At 38.1% G+C, this 24,245-nt stretch overlaps 1 protein-coding gene across 1 annotated transcript in view; it reads right to left on the bottom strand.

Annotated features, from left to right (window-relative positions):
* LOC120516336 (thyroid adenoma-associated protein homolog) overlaps window positions 1-24,245 on the bottom strand; it is a 156,288-nt gene that overhangs the window by 65,762 nt on the left and 66,281 nt on the right. The window contains 7 exon segments of the mRNA XM_039737938.1: window positions 15,808-15,930; window positions 16,055-16,187; window positions 19,308-19,417; window positions 19,840-19,997; window positions 20,509-20,634; window positions 21,459-21,595; window positions 21,804-21,939. Coding sequence (XP_039593872.1) covers window positions 15,808-15,930; window positions 16,055-16,187; window positions 19,308-19,417; window positions 19,840-19,997; window positions 20,509-20,634; window positions 21,459-21,595; window positions 21,804-21,939 — 923 coding nt within the window.

Here is a 24,245-nt window from a genome sequence, read left to right as displayed (position 1 = left end):
GCCGTGGCGCAATAGTAAAGGCTTCGTCTTTAGCGCCGGCGTCCAAGGTTCAATTCCCAAGAGGGGATGCACCGAGTATGTACGTGCGCTTCACAATTCATTTTAGCCTCGCATCCCCTTGGTTTGAGACGTATGAAAAAATATGCGGTTAACGCAGAAAGACAGATCACCAATTGAAGCTTTATGAACAATGGATACTTTATTCGCGATCAATGATTGTTTTGGTAAAGCCATACTCAGTGTATTCATTAGATGAACGGTAAAAAAGTAAGAGCGAGGGGAGGGTAACTTATTGAGGCACGCAGGCAAAACCACAATAGCACGCGGGCTTGATGTACTGTAGTGCGCGTCAACTCGATCTGAATTGTGCGATCACATTTAAAAATATATCTTTTCAAGTTCTATTTAGTCCATATGTGTCAAACTCAAGGACCGCAGGCCACATCCAGCCCAGCGTGTAATTATATCTGGCCCGCGAGATCATTTTATATATTATTGTTATTAATGGCCCGAGGATATGAAGCGTTGGTAACACAATAAACTACAGATCCCATAATGCACCGCTTCAGCAGCCTTGCCGAACATTTACCGCGTTAATCAAGTCTAGCTTATGATGCTGCAAGTTATTGCAAAGCTAGCCCACACGATGCCAAAGAGAAAAGGTGATTCTGAACATAGAGCCTTTAAAAACCGATGGGAGGCTGAGTATATGTTTACTGACATTGCCGGTAAACCCGTGTGTCTCATTTGTGGAGCTAATGTGGCTGTAATTACAGAATTTAATCTAAGACGGCACTATGAGACAAAACATCAAGATAACCTGAAAGACCTGAATGCAATGCACAAGATACAGAAAGCAGAAGAGTTAAAGAAGAATCTGACACTTCAGCAGACGTTTTACCCGTGCAAAATCACAAAGTGATTTCAAGTGAAGCTACTTTTATGGGAGACACAAATGCACCAGTGCAACTTGCCCCACTTTCCCTGTTGCCAAGTAATGTTGAACCAAGTCGGCACTACGGTGTTCCCAAATACGCACTTTGCTGATAAACTGAGCGTACTGCGCAGTGAGTTCGCACGGCTGGTGGCTTTGAAGAACATCGATGTGGAAACTGCACCTGTGCAGATTCAGATGGAGGTGATTGAGCTGCAGTGTAATGGCACACTGAAGGCAAAGTACGATACTGCACGGCCCGCACAGTTTATTCACTCCATTCCCGCAAAAATGCTCCAGCTCCGTCTACATGCGGCTCGAACCTTGTGCATGTTTGGTAGCACATATCTGTGTGAGAAGCTCTTCTCAGTCATGAAGACTAACAAAACAGCACACAGGAGTCGCCTCACTGATGAGCACCTGCAGTCCATCCTCCACAATACAGAACCTCACACCAAACATAAACAAACTTGTTGCCAAAAAAAGATGCCAGGCGTTCAAATCTGATAAAATGACATAAGAGCAAAGACAACTGAATGATTTGATTTGTTATTGCTGAAAAGAACAAATTTTATTTATATTTCCAGGGTTTGTTATGCACCATGTTCATATTTGAATTTGTATAATTTTGACAGGATATATTTTTATGGAGAGCAAAATCTTTTGGGATATTTAAAATTTAAGTTTATTTTTTATATAAAATTACATAAGAGTAAAGAAATTTGAATGTTTGTTCTTTTAACGTTTACTTTATTTCTAACTTGTATAATTTAGACAGGATATATTTTTATGGAGAGCAAAATATTATAAGTTATTTAAGGTTTGAGTTGATTTATTCCGGAATAATATTCGGTCGACTAAATCAAAATTCCTTCTATTTAAAATTTAAAAAGAACTTGAACAGATACGATAGTTCATAATATCCAGGCAGACTTGCACGTAAGAGCGGGAGTCATCCGTTTTAACAAACAGCATATTGCACTGATATGAAATAGCCTGCCCATTTAATTATTTAGGAATGGATAAATAAATTAAGATCTTGTACAAATAATGTTTTTCATTTTTCTTCCTTCATGGATTTTGGCACCACCAGCAACAGTTGCTTGCACCCCAAAGACTGTATATATATATATATATATATATATATATGTGTGTATATGTAGATATGTATGTATATATATGTTTATATATATGTGTGTGTATATATATATATATATGTATTTGTGTGTATATATGTGTGTTTATGTATATGTATGTGTGTATATGTAGATATATATGTTTGTGTGTGTGTGTGTGTGTGTATATATATATATATATATATATATATATATATATATATATATATATATGACAGCAACATTCATCACTCACAACAGTGACAAAACAATTACATTGTCAATCATGTTACGTTATTATTAAAATGTTTCTTTTTCTTTTTCATTACTTCTTTAACACACTACTTCTCCGCTGCGAAGCGCGGGTATTTTGCTAGTCTATCTATAAAACTGCTTCAGCACCTCAGACTAAGCACCTGAATTGTGTGACTTTTACAAGCACCTTATTCTTTTAGGGACATTACACAAGATCACTTAAGTTACTTTTTAAACAAATGAGAAATGTATGCACCAAATTGAGTGTGATATATTTAACTAGCTGTGTAAGCCCATGCTGTAAAAAGCTTGGGCTCCTAGAAACCATGGATTCTGGCACTTCAATCAATCAATTGCATCGGTTGTGCATTTGTGGTTAAGCGAGGTACTCTTTTCACTGCGGTTTTGTTTTGCCGACATGTTCGCCTCCATTGTCTATCAGTGGCTAAGCGAGTTTCTCTCTCCTCTGAGGTTTCGTTTTGCCGATGTGCTTGCCTCGCTTGTGTATTAGAGGTTAAGCAAGTTTCTCTCTTTTCTCAGTGGACTCACTTTGGCGACAGAGTCGCTTTCTTTGAGCTTCATGCTGTAGCCTCGCACTTCCAGGCCAGACAGACAGACATACACACTTCCACGCATAGACGTTTATATGTAAGATATGAAATTAATCTTGACAATTAAACAACACTAAGTGTCTGCACAGCTGAGTGGCAAAATTATCTTGCTCCAACCTATGTTAAGAGGTGTCTGCTCCTAAAACTAGTAAAACATTAATATAATGTGCAAATATAGAAACACAACAACAATATTTTTACCTGTTTTACAGGACTGTCAGCCTGACAGCTAAGCACAGTCCATGAATTTCCCCTTGGGATTAATAAAGTATGTTCATACTTACGTACCTACCTACCTACATATCTATCTATCTATCTTGAATAAAAATGCATATAGTGCCTTGGTTGTTAATCCTGCTCAGATTTCTTGAATTACTGAAGAAGCCAGAATTCATATTGCTTTTCATTTCTTAAAGTGGAAAGGAGTTAACCAGGGTTTACACAGAAAACAAGCTCACCCTTGTCAAGGTGTACATGTGAAGTGGGAGAGACAGCAAGCCAAAAAAATGAATAACTCATGATCCAATTGTTTCTACTACAATGAGAGTGGTATGTGAGGAAAAAAAAAGAAACACTGTACTAGCTATTATTTTTACATCTCTAAAATTATTTTTTTTCTGACACAATGCTTCTGTTTGCTCTTGTACAACATTGTGGAATAAGAAGTAAACAAGGAGTAAGTGCTGCCCTAGCAGTCAAGTGATAAATAGAACCGAAATGTTAAAGAGCAAAAACAGATAAAATATGTGACACACAGGTACACTTCATAACATTTAAAATCATTTAATACTGTAAAATAAAAGCAAAAAATGAATTGGCAGTCTACTATATATTTGATTAATAATTGGCTTTTTCATATGAAAACACTGAGGGGGGAAAAAAAGAGCAGAAGTATGTGCTAGTGTGCCTTCAATACTGGTTTGAAAAGGAAAATCTTTGAATTTCTGAAGGCTGCATCTAATAAAGTAGGGTGTATAGAGTTGCCAGACAGGCTCCTGTGCTGTGGTTTGGACACAAAGAAGGAAAGAGACGAGCACATAGGCGTCTTAGTCATTAACAGCCTGACTGTCTGTAAGATAAAGTGTGCTAGTAGTAAAACCGCAAAGGCTTTTTGTTTAGTTGGCCAGACAACACTGAAATTGTAGTGTTTTTCTTTAACCTTGTGTTAAACTGTGAAACGATAACACATGTAATCAGCAAATAATCTTATCATATTGTTGATTTTCTCTGACCATGGAGCTGGAACACACGCAGCCAGAGGTCCAGATCCTTTCACTTTCAGATAGGGCGCTACCTAAATACACAGTCCCAACTATTCATTAATTCTCTGTGAGCCAATATATTTGACAGATAATTCACTCCACATTAGTGTATGCATGAACAGAACCACACTCTCTACTAACTAAAGAAAAGGTTATAAAAATGCTTTACTTGGTATTAAAAAAGAACGTCATTTAGGCTCGATGAGAGGAAAAGCTAAACATTGCACAACCAGGTTAAACTTAGTATTAAAGAAGACCACTATCTCTTTAAAAGCATTTAACTATGATGGGTTTCTGTGTTTTTTTTTATTACAGAAGCAACAAAATTACAACCCTGTTATAAAAGTCATTTTTGAAGCTAATTTAATCCTTAGTAGGGTCACGGGGTGTGCTGGGGATATATCCCTGCCAAGATAGGGAACAACACAGGAACAAACCCTGGACAATGTGCCAGTTCATTGCATGGTTCTTATAAGTATTTTGTCTGATTATTGAAGTTTTGGATAGACTGTGGTAAAGCAGTAGTTAGTGCTGCATCCCACAACCTGGAGTTGATTCTGGACACAGTAAGTACATATGCAGATTGTGTGCATTCTCCCTTGCTGGTCTTTAAATATTCAGCGTAGTTATAGGCATTCATGTGTCCTGTGATGATATATTTCCCATCTTATATCTGATGCCACAACACCACACTCTGAACAACACAACCCAGGTATAAAATAAGGGTTATTCATAAAATGAAGGAACAGATGGATGGTTCATAGCATTTGCACATCTGCCGTGGAACGCCTTTCTCACAATATTATTACAGGGAGCTCTCATCACACTACGTTTTTTATAAATAAAATGTACTTTTTACTAACATAAAACTCTCTTTTCTGCATAGTGATGTGGGAAACATTTCAATTTATGAAGAAATTAAGTTTATATTGGTTTTGCCTCATAAAAATGCCCATGTACCATGAAATATGTTAAAACAAAAGACTAGCACAAAAATAAGTTTAGACTCTCGCACCTATTTCCGAATGCATACTACCAATACATTTGTATTTCTCTGTTTATTATATTCTGTCCCCAATTCCTCATTCCCGGTAGTCTTCAGAGCAAGACAGGAAACAACTCTGAACAGATCATCAGTCCTGTGCAGGCCATACTCATACGCAAACCCTGTACACTGGTTCAGTATTACCAGGCATCTTGACCGCAAGCTTTAAATTGAATATAATAACAAGCTTTATATAATTAATCACTCTTAACTTTGAATAGTGTCATTAATGGACTACCTGTTTGCAAATAGCATTAAGCCATAAAATTACTTCCATCATTCTGTACATTATACTATATGTCTGTGTCTTTGGCTAAAGAGGCAGCCTACATAATTGCAATGGCTTACTTAGATGGTTTCATGACATTTCAGAAAGGAGATCATTTCTGCTTGGAATTATGATACCATGGTGAAAGAGCTTTGAGGTAATCTTAATTGTTTGACATTTGAAAAAAAAAAGGATACAGAGTACCGTAAATGAGGCCAACTGGCTCCTGGCCCATCAATAAAAAAAATTAAATCACGGAAATACCCAGAGATTTCATGGTTTAGAAAATGCAGGCAAAAAGAATATTGAAAAGCAAACTAAACTAAAACTGGATTTGCAAAACCAAAACATGAGTTTAATGAAGTTATTTTTTGCATAATTATTATCCAGTATAAAGTAAATATATATTAATTATGGATGCTTCTAGGCAAGTTTGCAATCTGTCTGGAGTTCATTTTCAGGATAAGCTGTAACAGGCATGATTACAATGCATGACTTGTAAAGTAATGGTAAGATGTTCTTATTTAATTCATTACCCGTTTTAATTGAGCCCCCAATTATTCAAACTTTTTCATACAAGATAATTTCCCTTTCCAAAATGAATTAATTTTATTTATAGATACTTATCACTGAAAAATTGATCAGATTGCCAGTGGTCAAAATCAGCTAAACAGGCTGACATGTTTTAATCGTCTGCTAGTTGAATAAGATAATAAATGTGTGTATCAGATACAAGGTAAAGAAAGTTAATGGTCAGCTATATTGACTGACTTTTGGAAAATGCTGATACGTACCATTAAGATACTGGAAAAGTGAGTTATAGGTAGGGCTAAATTTCAATTTCTCAGCCTTCCTGAACAAATGTGTCTCAACTTTTCAAGCTTGTTTTCCTCCTAATGAGCTAACTTTCATTAACTTTGCTATCCTTTTACAGAAGCACTCTACAATGCAAATAAAAATACACAATATCCCAATAGATATATTAAAAAATATCTGTCATTAACCACTGGCTACAGTTTACCCTTTGGAGGTCGGTTGATGGGGCTTTGTTGATAATGCAACAGTCCAATTGTTACAAGGTGTGGGAATGGTGGGTTCGAGCTTGAGGAAAGCCATAAAGGCGCTGGGAGAAGAAAGCTACTGGCTTTGGCTACGGAGGAAAGACATTGGTTGGGGGTCACCATCCCAGTGAAGGTAGCTGCAGGGGGTGGTGGAGAGATGTCCCCAGGATGCCAATGGCCCCTCCACCAGGAGATGTACTGGTTTAGGGGGGTGAAACATCCGTGAACAGCGGTTTCCAGCTCTTCACCTGACGGCACTGGTGCAGGTGCAACAGGCTGAACAGCAGAAGCAGGATATACCATCTTACCAGTACAATGAACAGTTACTAAACATTTGGATCTTCATTTGTCATACTTGGTGTTTGTTTATACATCTCTGCAGCCCAGAGCCTTCACCCAGGAGCTCCAAGTAACGGGAGTTAATTCCAATGAATAGTTCAAGAAGGTTGAGCTGACCCCAGTGGGAGCCAATAGAATCTAGCTACAGAACTCCAAAGGTCCACCTGGTTACACTACGGTTAAGATTAGGGTTGTGGGAGGCTTATCTGACCCAAAAAATGACAAGTACTATCAAATAAGGTAACTCTACCTACTTGGCACTCCATGGTGGAGTCTCCAGGCTGCAGAGATACCCAACTCTTCGTTTTTGACTCATTACCCTGTTAAATTATGGTATTGCATTACACACTCACAAACACAAGTCATGTTACCATATGCATGTTTATTAAAAATGGATGGGAAGAAATGAAAAGTACCTCTTCAAGCACAATTTTTTTGATGTTTTTTTTTGTCCCATGTGCCAAGAAAATCAAAGATTCCAGCATTGTACTGAGAGAAAGAAGCAGCAAGTGCACTGGCAAATCCCACAGCACATCTCAATCACGACTGAAAAGCTTATCTCACATTTCGAGTCAAATGGTAGGAGCGGGGTGAAAAATGCAAAAGTTTCAGACTAGCTGGGTATTGGAATTCAACTGGCTATTGAACATTAAGGAGGGAGGTAGACGTGATGATTGGCAAGTACTGCTGCAGCAAGCCAAGTTCCACTGATAAAACAGATTTTGCGACCAAAACCTGAAAATCTCAACAGCACACTCCCATAGCAAATGACCTGCAGCATGTCGTGACACATCATTGGCTACAAGCAAATGTACCAAAGAATCTGTGGTGGTAAAAGTGTCCAGATGATGACGCAAAAAGATACGAACTTTGAGTTAAAATAAACACAGCATATTACAAAGCAAAGGAAGAACTGATTTTCATACAAAAGAAACTACTTGTTTTGTGGCAAAAGAAAAATGGTTTGGACATTTTCCCTAAAACACGATAATAATGTTTGTTGTACTAAACTAATTTCAAGCATTGCTGCAGACTTACAAGAAAAAGAAGCTAATAAAGTGAAAGAGCATGCAAAATGCTTATCAATCATGATCGATGATGTCAACAGATGATTCTATGATGGAAAACGAAGACATCTAGAGAATATCCGATATTTACAAGATATGTTGCCCACCTTGCTATCAGAGTTTTTGTGCTTTTGCTCAGGAAATTTTATGTGCAGTTTGCATGCGTGTTATTTGTTTGATAACAAATCATATTTAATATGATGTTCCATGTTTTGACAAATACTGAGATCAACCAACATAGAAAAAATAAACTTTTTAGCTATACTGTCCAACTGTATGCAGTTATCAAAAGTTTGGCAAGTAAGATCAAAATCTTACTAGCCGGTGGCAATTCTGTCTTTTGTATCTCTATAGCGGGCTGTACAGTTGTCAAGTTATAATGTTACACAGGTGCCATGCTGAGACTAAACTTTCCTACTTTCTCCAAAATCACTCCATTGCTGATATCTAAATGTACACTTGCTATATGAGCATTCTGCACAAACCTTACACATCCATGTTCTACAAATAAATGTTGCCTACAGACGTTATCTTTAATGGACCCAGTTCTGACAAAAAATGTCTTGGATTGTATTTCTCCCAACTCCTTTATTAAACATGCCACATGGTCATGCACCCACCGCTTCCATGATTCTTGCCCCTTCACATCCAACCATTAACTTGTCTTTTCCTGCATTTTCTTCGGCTGATGCTTGTGCTGCATTTTCCTAACATTAACTAGATTCCTGATTCATTCATGTAGCACTCTCTCAATCACCTTCATTGCCTGATTGCTCTATATGATTCACACACCAAGTGGTCACCATTTCTTTTGTATAATGGAAAGAGCACTTTTCTTTAAAATCTTCAGGAATTTCCTCTTCACACACAGTCAAGTCCCAGAATTTGCACTACCTTCATCATTTCCTTACACTATTCTAGTTGGGCCTACTGCTTTACCCGTCTTCATCTTTTTTAAATGCTTTTGCAACCTCCTTTTTTCAAAAACTTACATACAGTATTTGTCCTATTTTCTCACTTTGAACATCATCATCCCATTTGTTCTCCTCATTCAGCAACTTCTCAGTATACTTCTTCGGGTTATCCTTAGCTACTTAATTACCTGCTGGACTAAGCATCTTTACCCAAACTAACAATACGGCTTGGGTTTCATACACAACAATTGCATGAAGCTTTTTTTTCTCAATGCATCCTAATATAATATGTATTAACAAAGACGTCTTTAAAAACCATGACATATAAAGAGACCATGGATTAAAAAATAATGTTTCAGAGAGTTAAAATGGATAGGGGAGTAAGAATACCTAATGTTCAGTTCCACTACAGGCAGTCCCTGGGTTACGTACGAGATAGGGACTGTAGGTTTGTACTTAAGTTGAATGTGTATATAAGTCGGAACAGGTACATTATTTTAATAAGTGCTATTGTTGACCGACTGTAATCAAGTGCTCTGCCAACGAATGATGGAGTTTCACCTCTCTGACCTTTTTATTATTTCTACTTTATTTTCAATGGTGATGGTTTTTCTCTTCTTTACTGTATCACCAGCACTTGCATCAGAGTTGTGTTTCAGAGACATTCTTGAAGGGTGAAGTTCAAAAGGTTAAGATGAGCTCTTCTGCACAGCACTATACATGCTATCACAGCAGGAAGGCACCCGTCGTCAGCATGTCTGGTGTACTGACAAGAGTCAACTTTCTGCTATGTGCGTAACAGTACAAGCAGACTTGCTATTAAGAATGAATGGGGGTGCCGAGGGGAGGTTCCCGCCCACCACACAGTCACCCCCACTACAGTATGCTGCCTGCAACGTCCGCCCACCGAAAAAAACATGGTACGGCCAAAGGTGGGTAGTGAATCGCCCACCACCACCCCCATTCAACAGGCAGCCACCCGAGGCACACTACAATGCTACTCCTGGCCGCCCCGTTCACCCTCAGTGGCCTCCGTTCAGCCACAATCGGGTCACCACTTGCAGCATCACCAGCCGCCCACCGAGAATGAACAGGGCAGCCATGTGTGGTGGGTAGGCAGTGAAACGCTCTCTTCCGCTCCATCCAGCCTGCGTCCAGTCAGGAGCAGTAGCTGCGGCGGCGTAGTGGGCAGACAGTGAACCAACCCATCAAGCCTCCGTCCTGCACACAAGCGATAGCTGTGGCCCCGGTGACTATGGACCACGGGTCACCGCTTGCCGCTGGGAGCCACCCGAGGGACACTACACTGCACAAGCAGCGAAATCGCCCCCTTCCAGCCACCGCTTGCAGCGTCTCCCAGGCCGAAGATGACAGAGCAGCAGTTACTGAGGCACATGAGTCGCAGTTGCGGCCCCATTCTTAAGTCTTAGGTCGGATGTCCGTAACCTGGGAACTACCTGTACTGGGTTGCAAACATATGTAATATAAGAATTTGAAAATTCACACTAGTTTGGATATCTTTGAGAAAGAAATGTATCACTTCCTCTCTATATGCTTTACTCTGTTACCAATAATTACCATTAACTATGTAGAAGTCTAGTTGTTCAACACTCACTGAAAATATCTTACTAATACAGGAGACACTTTCAAGTGCTGAAATATTCCTGTCAATCACATTCTACAAAGATAATCATTTACTATTCCCACCATCTCTAAACTTCACAATATCCAATAAACAGGGTTCACTCAGCGCTGGGACCTTTAATAGATTTATAAACTGACTATACTGCTGTCATTGTCCTCCTCCACTGACAGACTAAGGAGATCGTTCCTCCCCCACACTATGCGACTCTTCAATTCCACCCTTTGGGGCGGGGGGAAACGTTCATATTATACAAAATTATTGTCTGTTTGTTATACCTTCATTGTTATCACTCTTTAATTTAATATTGTTCTTTATCAGTATGCTGCTGCTGGAGTATTTGAATTTCCCCTTGGGATTAATAAAGTATCTATCTATCTGTGTGTTTATTGAAAACAAAAATAGCATTTTACATATATTGTGGTCTTTGGCCGGCTTGTCATCCCGGCCAATACCCCCAGGCCTCCAGATGGAGCCCTCCCTGCATTATGGAGGTGCCCCGAAGACCAGCAGGGAGTCATAGACTATGTAGTTTTTATACACGACCCTGCTGGATAGAGAATCACTTCCGGGTCAGGTACAAGTCCTTCTTCTCACCCCGGAAGCGCGTTGCTCTTCCTCTGACTCACTTCCGGGTTATAGGGCACAAATGAGTCTTCGGTCCTCCCTGCAGCTCCCTTTTTGCGGCCCCTGTGGTATCCAGCAGTGTTGTGTATAAAAACTGCATAGTCCATGACTCCCTGCTGGTCTTTGGGACACCTCCATACTGCAGGGAGGGCACCATCTGGCGGCCTGGGGGTACTGGCCGGGATGACAAGCCGGCCAAAGACCACAATATATATATTTTTTTTACTACATGCAAGTCAGAGACTTTGTTAAAAAAATCCCTAACTATTCTTCCTGACCATCCTTCACTCCTTACTGTGGAAACTGTGCTTTATACTTTCAATTAACATACAGGTGGTATCTTCAAACCATACCAATGCCTTCAAAAGAACACACTTCTAGATAATCGAAATCAATTTTGGGAGCATAACCTTTTAATAAGACTTTCATAAAAGGAAAAGGAGTCAGGCCTCAATAAAATTTACTCTACTTAATTTTGTGTGAAACACAGCCAAAACAGCTCAAAACTGTATGTTGTACATGTCTTTGCTTATACATCTGTCCAAAATATGTGGATCAAGACTAGCTGTGAGCAACGTCATTAGTTACTGGCTTCATTGTGTCAGATGTTTTAGGAATGTTCCACACTCAGACATAACTGGAATAAACTCTTCTTATTTATCAACCTCTCACCCTTAACAGCTCTGTGTGGAGATAACACTTGATCAGACATTACTGCTTAATGATCAATCTATTGCAATTACTGTTTCATATTTTTCAACTGGAAAAATCCTACTTAACCAACAAAGATAATTGGGAAAAAAGAGGCCATGTTTAATTTTAAATAAAAAAAATAATTCACTTTATCTAGAACAGTTCAAAAGTTCATGCATCACTGCAAGTTTGGCGTATGAACATATGTTAGTATGTTATATAGAGAATTTACAAGAAACACTCTAAGAAACATAAGATATACAGTGGGATGCAAAAGTTTGGGCAACCTTGTTAATAGTCATTATTTTCCTGTATAAATCGTTGGCTGTTGCGATAAAAAATGTCAGTTAAATATATCATATAGGAGACACACACAGTGATATTTGAGAAGTGAAATGAAGTTTATTGGATTTACAGAAAGTGTGCAATAATTGTTCAAACAAAATCAGGCAGGTGCATAAATTTGGGCACCACAAAAAAGAAATGAAATCAATATTTAGTAGATCCACCTTTTGCAGAAATTACAGCCTCTAAACGCTTCCTGTAGGTTCCAATGAGAGTCTGGATTGTGGTTGAAGGTATTTTGGACCATTCTTCTTTACAAAACATCTCTAGTTCATTCAGGTTTGATGGCTTCCGAGCATGGACAGCTCTCTTTAACTCACACCACAGATTTTCAATTATATTCAGGTCTGGGGACTGAGATGGCCATTCCAGAACGTTGTACTTGTTCCTCTGCATGAATGCCTTAGTGGATTTTGAGCAGTGTTTGGTCGTTGTCTTGTTGAAAGATCCAGCCCGGCGCAGCTTCAGCTTTGTCACTGATTCCTGGACATTGGTCTCCAGAATCTGCTGATACTGAGTGGAATCCATGCGTCCCTCAACTTTGACAAGATTCCCAGTCCCTGCACTGGCCACACAGTCCCACAGCATGATGGAACCACCACCATATTTTACTGTAGGTAGCAGGTGTTTTCTTGGAATGCTGTGTTCTTTTCCTCCATGCATAACGTTCCTTGTTATGCCCAAATAACTCCATTTTAGTTTCATCAGTCCACAGCACCTTATTCCAAAATGAAGCTGGCTTGTCCAAATGTGCTTGAGCAGACCTCAAGCGGCTCTGTTTGTGCTTCCTCTGCATCACTCTCGCATACAGCATCTCCTAGTGTAAAGTGCGCCGAATGGTTGAACGATGCACAGTGACTCCATCTGCTGCAAGATGATGTTGTAGGTCTTTGGTGCTGGTCTGTGGGTTGACTCTGACTGTTCTCACCATTCGTCGCTTCTGTCTCTCCGAAATCTTTCTTGGTCTGCCACTCGAGCCTTAACTTGAACTGAGCCTGTGGTCTTCCATTTCCTCAATATGTTCCTAACTGTGGAAACAGACAGCTTCAATCTCTGGGACAGCTTTCTGTATCCTTCCCTAAACCATGATGGTGAACAATCTTTGTCTTCAGGTCATTTGAGAGTTGTTTTGTGACCCCCATGTTGCTACTCTTCAGAGAAAATGAAAGGAGGAGGGAAACTTACAATTGACCCCCTTAAATACTCGGATTCACCTGTGTATGTAGGTCAGGGGTCACTGAGCTTACCAAGCCAATTTGAGTTCCAATAATTAGTTCTAAAAGTTTTGGAATCAATAAAATGACAACGGTGCCCAAATTTATGCACCTGCCTGATTTTGTTTGAACAATTATTGCACACTTTCTGTAAATCCAATAAACTTCATTTCACTTCTCAAATATCACTGTGTGTGTCTCCTATATGATATATTTAACTGACATTTTTTATCGTAACAACCAACGATTTATACAGGAAAATAATGACTATTAACAAGGTTGCCCTAACTTTTGCATCCCACTGTAAGCTGTTTCTGTTCATGTCTTGTATAAGAATTTTTCTTTTGTATTACAAATTTTTTTTACTGTATTATTTTAAATTTTTACTAAAACTTCTAAAACAAAGACACTTGAACTGTGGAACTATTTACATACAGTATACGTCGACAAGTCACACTCATTGCCTGAACCTCATTAGAAAGAAGAAGCTACAGAAGTTTTGGAAACCAAGAAGAATGCAGACACATTTACAGATTTGCCTTTCCTTTCGTACTTTCATGTTTCTGAAGAAGCTGAACAGATCTACCCAAAATTAAATTATCAACAAATTCAACTTGCCAGTATTGATTTTTTTTTTCTGAAAGAAAAATAAAAGAAGTTGAATAATGGAAATGGCCTGGTGAAGGGTAAAAATCCTCTGAGGATTATATAAAAGGGTTATATAACCTTATATAAATTACTTACATATAATAGTTTAGTCAAAAATATATACTGATAGGCCAAGGCATTCTGTTTATTCCAGAAGTATCAATGTTTAGGCTATTTTGCATTCTAAATTACTATTTCCACATTTTAAATAGTGCTTTAATTTGCTCTATCACTATGCATTGTATTGCACATTGTTCTTAGAAATGAGATTGCCTCCTGAAATGTAATACAGCGATACCTTGGAATCCAAACTTAATCCGTTCCAGAACCGTGTTCGCGTTCCAAGACAATTTTACCCCTTTAAAATAATAGAAACTGAATTTATCTGTTCTTGGGTCCCACAAACTCGAATGCCATAACTACGGCTTCCGACAACAAACTGAATGACAAAGCGTATGGGTGGCCTGAGCGCTGGGGAAACGTACACACAAACAAACACAAACAACGTGCTGAGTGTTTGGATTCCAAGGCAAAATTTGCTCAAATTTTTTGCTTGGATTCCAAGTTGTTCAAGTTCTGGGACGTTCGGATTCTGAAGGCAATGCTATACATATGTTACACCTCCACCATTCCTTGGTAGGAAAAAAGGTCATGGGCATTACAGAATAAACAAGGTTATGTCTTTTTGGGTCTCTTTTTTGTTTTTAAATGAGCCTGAAGTTACACATGATGCCTTGCTAAAATTTATGATTTGTACCCTGGGCCTAACTTGAATATGTGAACTGCTTCCACAATGTCCTCATAAATACCAAAATATTGGAGAAAAATGCAAGTTTAGATCATGGAAAACAAAAGAATATTATTCCTGCTTCACTGGAATTTACACTTCTAAAATGACAACTGGCATCACCAATAAGAACATCTGCCCAGGACTTCTAAAAGTGAAGTAAAAACAGATATGATACACTTGATGTATTCTGCCCTATACCAACACACATATTCTAAAAGGTCTAGTTTTTACAGGGAATAATCTACCACCTGGTGACTGTTTCAGGAACTGCACTGGCCTTCCAGTAAATACTTAAAGGGCATTTTGGTGGAGCAGTAATAATTCCACCTCACAGCAAGCTGTATTTAAACTGTCAAGGCACCATAAGACATCTTTTCAAATCCATGCGCACATTAAAGAGAGTCCTGTTCTACATGTGCTCTACTGTATCCAGCTGAAGATACATACAGTTTATCAACACACACACAAACCTGAGCAAAATGTAATTATTTTGTTCTAGCTTGGTTAGGTATTTGGAACTCTGATTCCATCTAGTGGTGAAAATACACTACCAAAAAATACGGGTGAAATCGAAAAACAATTTTTATTGAACATTCTCCAGTGGTATGCAGTGTATAGAACTGGTATACAAAAGTATATGCAAAGATTTTAAGTAGTCTTTTCAGAGACCATGCTATAGGTTTACCTTGCTTGTGAATAGTTACCTGGAAATACTATAGGCTGCCTTGATAAGGCAAACATTTTAGGTAATTATTTGAGACAACAGAAAATTGTGTTATGGACGAAAAGCAGCTGCATTTTTACATAAATGCTGGAGGAGAGCAAATATAAGGCAATAATAAGATATTATGCTTATTTACATCAGCTGGTGCAGTGCATCTGTACAAGGGCCTAATTAAAATGATAATTTGTGAATCCAATTTCATACCTTTATTATTTCTGTACCTGGATGGGCTAACAATAACTAACAATCTTACCTGGGGAACAGCACTATAGTCATTCTGTGCTGCACTGGTTGGCAGAGCTAGTGCAATCAGCTGTTTCATAGCGGTCTTCAAAAGAAAGCATGTGGACGACTTGGGTTCTGAAGACAGGAGTGCCTGCAGTTGAACAAATAACAGAAAAAAAAATTAATCCAAGTAGGAAGGTTCCACTAAAATACATGAATTAAATGAAAAGCACAATTTGCAGAATTAAAAAAGTCACAAAAGAACTAACAGTTACCTGTACATAGAAAGGGATCCCAGCACTACGGCGTGTGGCACAGAGTTTAGAGCTGGGGCCGCTACATGTCACCTCCTCCAATATATCCTGCAGCCATTGCTCAGGCATTTTTCGCAGACTCTCTACCTGGCACCTGTGAGACAAACCAAATCAGGAAAACGCTAGAATATATCAGATTTTAAATCTCACAGAACACATGCCAGACAGAGAAGCAGTAGGTGGCTTCACCATTCACAATGGCTAAAAGGCAATGCATTCTTAAAATATAACATAACTGAAAAATAAAAAAATACAAAGAATTATGCTGAATTTCTTTATTATTTTTTCACACTTTGTGTGAAGTACTTGAATTGAATTTCACAAGTATACAGAAGATCTGTATACAGAGGACCTGTTTGTGGCATATACTGTAAGTAGCGGGGGCTTTTCATTCACCCACTCAAAGGCATGTTGTTAACTACTCATCTTGTTTGATACAAATTGTAAAAGGCGTTTAATGATACAGATTCCAACTTCTATTTCCTTTCAATAGAGTTAAATGAACCTGAAAATGACCTTTAAGTTAAAAAAGTTACTGTATTATAAAAATTATATTAATCAAGCTTTAAACCAAATACCTAACTGCTCATTTGCCAATTATGCACATTTTATTAAATTAATATAAAATGAAAACTAGCAAAGTATACTCAGTCATGTTAAAAGCCAAAACAATTGAAATCTACTAGTATTCAAAGTCCAAATGGTTTAAATCAATTTTTATCAGACATCACATGTATTAAATAATGAGACTATTGAAATGTAATCTATATACTAAAACAATCAGGCACTGATCTGCACTAGGAAACAGACTTCAAATCCAACTAAGGATTTCCTTGTTCTCAAGAGTCATGAACCTTTAACATTCTTCTCGCAGAAATTTTTATCAGACATCACATGTATTAAATAATGAGACTACTGAAATTTAATCTATATACTAAAACTTGCAAGTTAATTTGTAATTTTATCCCCTCTACTGATGAGTTCCTAACTAGCAGAACCCATACCTTTGTGGATCTATTCTGGAGCCCTAAAAATATTTGGTCAATTTGTTTTCTGAATTTCTTCTATAACAACAGGTATTAATCAAAGATGAAGTGGCATCACTACAAGCTGCACTCCTGCTTACTCTGATAGGCATAATCAGGCACTGATCTGCACTAGGAAACAGACTTCAAATCCAACTAAGGATTTTCTTGTTCTCAAGAGCCATGAACCTTAAACATTCTTCTCGTTGGAGCAGAAAAAATGCTCACTGTTTTGGGAAAAAGTAAGCCCATCTGCATTTTTAGGAGCTAGGAAGCACTTCTGCTGAGCTTGGAGGCTACTCTCTGTAGAGTCTTGACCTAGATGCTCTGAGCTAGCTCAAAGATTCACTCTTCCAAACAAAACATCTGCAAGTGACTACATTCAGCAGAGGAAGACTTAAAATACTGATAAAAATAATTAATTCAAGAAGGAAACTTTAGCACCTAAAGTCTTCTTCAGTGAAAAGTAATGCTTTTTGCGCTGATGTTGCACAGGACAAAACGAAGCACCAAGGAAGACAACATAACAGAACAGACACAAACAAGGATAACATGGCAAAGACAATGAACTCCAGTGGAAGCCTTAGGCCACAACATGCACCTCTACACAGCACTGAGCATCTTCCTTGAAGTATTGATACCATAAAACTGCTTTGCTTGTGCCAAAATAAGTAAGAATTACAAATTGCCAGTAAACAGTAACCTAAAGGCCTGCTTTCTCATATGTATTTTTACTGTGTAACAAACTTAACCAATTTAGAAACAAAAGAGCCTACCAATTTAGTTCTCTCTCACCCACAACTGTGCATTTGAGCAAGGGCAAGCTGTGACTTTCCAACAGATAAACGTTTTAACACAACAACAAACAAAAACCTCCAGAGAGCCTAATAAGTGGACTAAGAGAAACCTCTTCTATATTATAGGTTTGTCTCATTTGTCTTGCATCTTACTGTATGTTGATACTGTATAAGTATGTAACAAATTTATATAATGCTTGATCATAGCAACAAGTTTTATTATACTATTTCCTAAGAGAAGTATGCTTTTGTTGATCTACAGTAGTCTAATTACTGGAAACTAACATCTATGTTCTACAGAGGCACCATTGAGAGTGTTCTGACCAGCTGCATCACTGTCTGGTATGGCAACTGCAACATATCCAACTGCAAGCGCCGGCAAAGGATAGTGATGAGAGCAGAGAACATTATCAGGGTGCCTCCCTCTTCACTACAGGACATATTTTACAAACACAGTGTCCGCAAGGCCTGCAGCATTGTGCAGGACCCCTTACACCCCTCACATGGACTTTTCACACTTCTGCCAACCAAGAGAAGATACTGTAGCATCAAAACCAGATTTGCCAGGCTACAGGAGAGTTTTTACCCCCAAGCTGTCAGACTCCTTAACACCATGCTGCCTCCTGGGATCTTCCACACGGACTCAACCACCTCTAAAAACAGAACTTTTATACATGCAAGCCACTTTCCTGCAAAGACGAGTGGGCATGTAGAAAAAGAACTGAAAATCTCATACTGACCTTTAAGTGTTTGGACACTCTGGATATCCTTCTGCTGTGAAACATTCTGACTTGTCATTGTTTACACGTCTTAAACAACTTTTATCATACACTGATAATTTCTGTATTATCTATATCTATTATATATTTATTATATTACATATCTATTTACTATATTTATGTATCTAGATTGCAAATACCATACATTGCATCAATGTTCATATTGCTAACTACACGTCAACATTGCTGCTACTTCTTTGTCTTGTCTTTGCACAATGTCTTGTCTTGTTTGTGTTTTAATTTTAAATTTTAATTCTATTTTTTAATTTATTATTTTCACGTCATGTTGTTATTCTGTTGACCCTGAGCTTCGCAATTTCTTCTATCTGTATACTTGTATATGGTTGAGATGACAATAAAGTTCACTTTGACTAAAGAAAAAAATAAATTCAAATGGGGACCCTAAAATAATTGTTGACATTGCCAAGAGTCGAGAATTAATTCGTTGATTAATATCAATCTAATTCTCTTTTTTCTAATCAATTTTTCTCAAAAACTTCATCTGATATTCCTGGGCTCCACCTGCATTTATACTAAGCTTAGCAAATGTAAATGGACTGAAAAGGGGCTGATAATTTCCAGATAGATGTTAATGTTCTTGACCCTTGCATACCTGCTCAGCATATCCGTAAGTTTTACAAATCCCACATAAGCCAGCTCAAAAGCACCGCGGTGCCTGGATTGCAGGAGCTGCTGTCTGAAATATTGTCCAATTTCTTCCACCTACAAAAGAAGCAGTTGTGACAAAAATGTTTCCAACTCAGGTAACTGAGTATATGAATTTGTGTTCAGAAGCAGCAAAACAAACAGATTACAATTATATTAGAATTACATACTCTAAACCCTTACTTCTCTGTAAGTCACTTAAAAATGGGGATGGTCACACTGAACTTAATAGCGTATCTCCTTAGCAACCACTGCTTCAGAGCAGAGGTTCTCAGAAACAAAACCCTGATACATACGCTGGGGCACCAGAAACAAACTTGTTTCTGAAATCAATTCTTTAATCTAAAAGAAGTATATAACTGAAGAAAAAAAAAAGACTACCTCATACTAATCTTACCATAACCATAAAGAATTCACCATAAAACATGAAGATATAGGAATATACTTTGGAAAGTAAAATCACTAAATGTCATTCTTACCTGCTGGACACTGAGGAGACCATCTGCTCTTTCAGAGGATACCTGCAGTGGAAGTTGCTGGCAAAGAATCCCCAAAAGTATGGACACTTCCTTCATGGATCTCCAACAACAGACCAAGACCATCTGAGCAGTGACCTGAAGAGAAGGACTTCTGCCTTCTAAAAATCAAATTAACATCTACAGTGAGCAGTTTCTAATACAGCAAACTTATGTGACAGCAATATACAATACAGGCAGACTCTGGCAGTGGTCAAGCTTCATTATTCTGCTTAAATGTTTTTTTCACACCACAAAGCTCGATTCCTTCTCCGACTGAAACATTCTCTAAGGGATCACTACATATGAAAGCACTGCAAAAAATCAGGGATAAGAAGAATAACTTAAACAGATTTTAAATGCACTGTCACTGTCTGCATCCATTTAAGCACTGCTCTCTTGTTGTGGACAAGGGTTAAAAAGCAGCCAGGTAATGTCTTTGAAGAAAGCACTGCAATTACAAAGTCAACTGGAATGGCTCAAAAGCAGACATCACAAAATTGGTGAATAATATATAATGTTTCAGTGGTCAAGCTAGTATGTTTCACACAACCATTTTGAATAATGAGACTGTGCGTAATGACAACAAACATACCTCATTCTCACAATGTACCTTGGTCATACTGTACCTACCTTTAATTTTCAAATGGCTGCTCTCCACTTCTTGCTCTTCACCCAGTAGCCGAGCCCCTGAAAAGAAGTTATTGGTGTCTCGAGGCTGGATTTCTCTCAAGATTTCCTGCAGGCTGCTAGAAACCTCTAAAACATAGTGAAATTGTTTTGTTTTTTCTTTTTTTTTTTATTTACTATTGAGGTAAATGAAGATAAAGTGATTTGCTCTGAGCTATATAATATGTATATTTACATAATGATGGATCTGAAAACAAATGGTACAGAGTCAGAAATGATTAATCTGTATCCAAACATTAACTAAGACAAGACAGATGATTTAAAAGCTTGCATTACCTAAAAAATGAAAAATAAAATTCTATTTGCTACTATGTATTGCTTCCTGAAATAGCACTTACATGTTTTTTTTTTTTTTTTATTATTAAGCACTTACATGTTTAAATGTTGTTAAGGTACATTATGTATCACAAGTTTTACTCAAAATATAGAAATACTACTGAAGTTATAGATGATTTTTGTTAGCTCTACTGTCTCTTGAGGCTTTTGATTAAAAGAATTTAATTTTAATACATTCCCAGAAAACACAAGCAAACAAAAGGTAATACACATGTAGACATATGTCCTAATAATGTTGCAACAATTTAAAAAGTAATGAAACTTTAATCAGTCCCTACATTAATGGTGCTTATTTACAAGCTCATAAGCTTTTGTTTATATGTTTAGGTGGTAAAATGGGGGAAACTCTAAAAGTTACAAGAGTAGCAGAATATACTAGGATGTGATTTGTTAAAAATGACATAGATCAAAAGCTTCCCAGTCATGTTGACATGAATCCTGATATATCTGGAAAATGGATGTTAGTAAACTCAAGCTTTTTAATCTAATTTGAACACTAATTTTAACTAGGTAAGCATTTAATAGTGTTACTGCATGAATCTTTTTCACCAGCTCACCAGAGTCTGTGTCCATAGGAATAAGTCCTTCTGGAGAAGAGCTTTGCACCACCGGGGATACAACTGCAGACATCTTATAGGACACAGCAATCAAGTCAGTACAGAGTGCTCTCCACTCAGAGATTAGAGTAAGGGACCTAAAAAAACATGCAGAAATATTATGTGGCCCCCAGCTGTCTTTCAGAAATAGTAAGATCATACTGAAAAGCTACAATATATGTCAAACTCTCCATTCCAGTGCAGTCTGGAAAAGCTCTTCAAACAAACATGCATTATTTCAGCAAAGGAAAGGATCACCACCCCATCCCAGATGGTTCAACTGGCAACAGTCTGTCCCCCACTTACTTAGTCTCCAGCTGTTGGAGGAGTGCCACAATACAATGAACACGACCATATAGAGGCTGTGTGGCAGCTGCATGCAGCAAAGATGTCTCTGCTTGTGCAACCTCAGAGGTCAAGTCCAACAGTAACAGCTTCACAACTGCAAAAAAGGGAAACATGACCAAGGAGTGAAGATCAAAATCATATTTCATAAAAGGATCCAACTCAAGTGACTGAACTAATGCACATCGCCCGTGTAAGGAATGTTTATTACTTAATGAACTACTGGCTTTACTTTTGGTGATGTCAACAATTGGTAAGGATCTTCTAACAGTTTTCCTTACATTTCTTTCTCCCCCACACACATACATGTACATACATATATACACATATACATACATACATATGCATATATATATGCATATATATATATATATATATATATATATATATATATATATAGACACAGTACAGGCCACACCTCCTCATTCAATGTGTTTTCTTTATTTTCATGACCATTTACATTGGTAGATTCTCACTGAAGGTATCAAAACTATGAATGAACACATGTGGAGTTATGTACTTAACAAAAAGGTGAAATAACTGAAAACATGTTTTATATTCTAGTTTCTTCAAAATAGCCACCCTTTGCTCTGATTACTGCTTTGCACACTCTTGGCATTCTCTCAATGACCTTCAACAGGTAGTCACCTGAAATAAAACCATTATATATACATACATACATACATATATACATATATATACACATATACATATATATACATATATATACATATACATATATATATATATACATATATATACACATATATATATACATATATATATACACATATACACATATACATATATATACACATATATATATATATATATATATATATATATATATATATATATATACATATACATATATACATATATACATATACATATATATACATATACATATATATATATATATACATATACATAAATATATTCAATGGGGAAAAAGAAATCCTCCTGGATATCTATACTGATATAGACTGGGTAATGTGTTAGGAACGAAAGGATGCCACATCATTTGATGGAAATGAAAATGATCAACCTACAGAGCCCTGAATTCAAAGATGCCCAAAAATCAGAGTGAAAAATGATGTGTCAGGCTAGTCCATTTTGCCAAAATTTAATTGCAGCAACTCAAAATTGTACGCAGCACTTTGTATGGCTCCTGTGTTCTTGTATACATGCCTGGCAACATCGGTGCATGCTTCTAATGAGATGACAGATGGTGTTGTGGGGGATCTCCTCCCAGATCTGGACCAGGGCATCACTGAGCTCCTGGACAGTCTGAGGTGCAACCTGGTGGCATTGGATGGACCAAAACATAATGTCCCAGAGGTGTTCTATTGGATTTAGGTCAGGAAAGTGTGGTGGCCAGTCAATGGTATCAATTCCTTCATCCTCCAGGAACTGCCTGCATACTCTCACCACATGAGGCCAGGAATTGTCGTGCACCAGGAGCCACTGTACCAGCATAGGGTCTGACAATGGGTCCAAGGATTTCATCCTGATACCTAATGGCAGCCAAGGTGCCTTTGTCAAGCCTGTAGCGGTCTGTGTGACCCTCCATGGATATGCCTCCCCAGACAATCATTAACCCACCACCAAACTGCTCATGCTGAATGATGTTACAGGCAGCATAATGTTCTCCATGGCTTCTCCAGACCCTTTCACTTCTGTTACGTGCTCAGGGTGAACCTTCTCTCATCTGTGAAAAGCACAGCGCACCAGTGGTGCATCTGCCAATTCTGGTATTCTATGGTGAATGCCAATCGAGCTGCATGCTGCTGGGCAGTGAGCTCAGGGCCCATTAGAGGACATGGGGCCCTTGGGTCACCCTCATGAAGTCTTTCTGGTTGTTTGGTCAGAGACATTCACACCAGTGGCCTGTTGGAGGTCATTTTGTAGGGCTCTGACAGTGCTCATCCTGTTCTGCTTTTCCTAAAGGAGCAGATACTGGTCCTGCTAATGGGTTAAGAACCTTCTATGGCCCTGTCTAGCTCTTCTACAGTAACTGCTTGTCTCCTGGAATCTCCTCCATGCCCTTGAGACTGTCCTAGAAGACACAGCAAACCTTCTGGCAATGGTACATATTGATGTGCCATTCTGGAGAAGTTGGACTACCTGTGCAACTTCTGTAGGGTCAAGGTATCACCTCATGGTACCAGTAGTGACACTGACTGTAGCCAAATGTGTAACTAGTGAAAAACAGTCAGAAAAGATGAGGAGGGAAAAAGGTCAGTGGCCTCCACCTGTTAAACCATTCCTGTTTTGGGGGTCCATCTCATTGTTGCCCCTCTACTGCACCTGTTGTTAATTTCATTAACACCAAAGCAGCTGAAACTGATTAACAACCTCCTCTGCTACTTAACTGGCCAGATCAGTGTCCCAGAAATTTCA

Source organism: Polypterus senegalus, chromosome 16 (assembly GCF_016835505.1).
Source record: "Polypterus senegalus isolate Bchr_013 chromosome 16, ASM1683550v1, whole genome shotgun sequence".
NCBI classification, from domain to species: domain Eukaryota; kingdom Metazoa; phylum Chordata; class Cladistia; order Polypteriformes; family Polypteridae; genus Polypterus; species Polypterus senegalus.
Note: the sequence above shows the minus strand (reverse complement) of the source record. Positions and strands in the feature narration are given on the sequence as shown.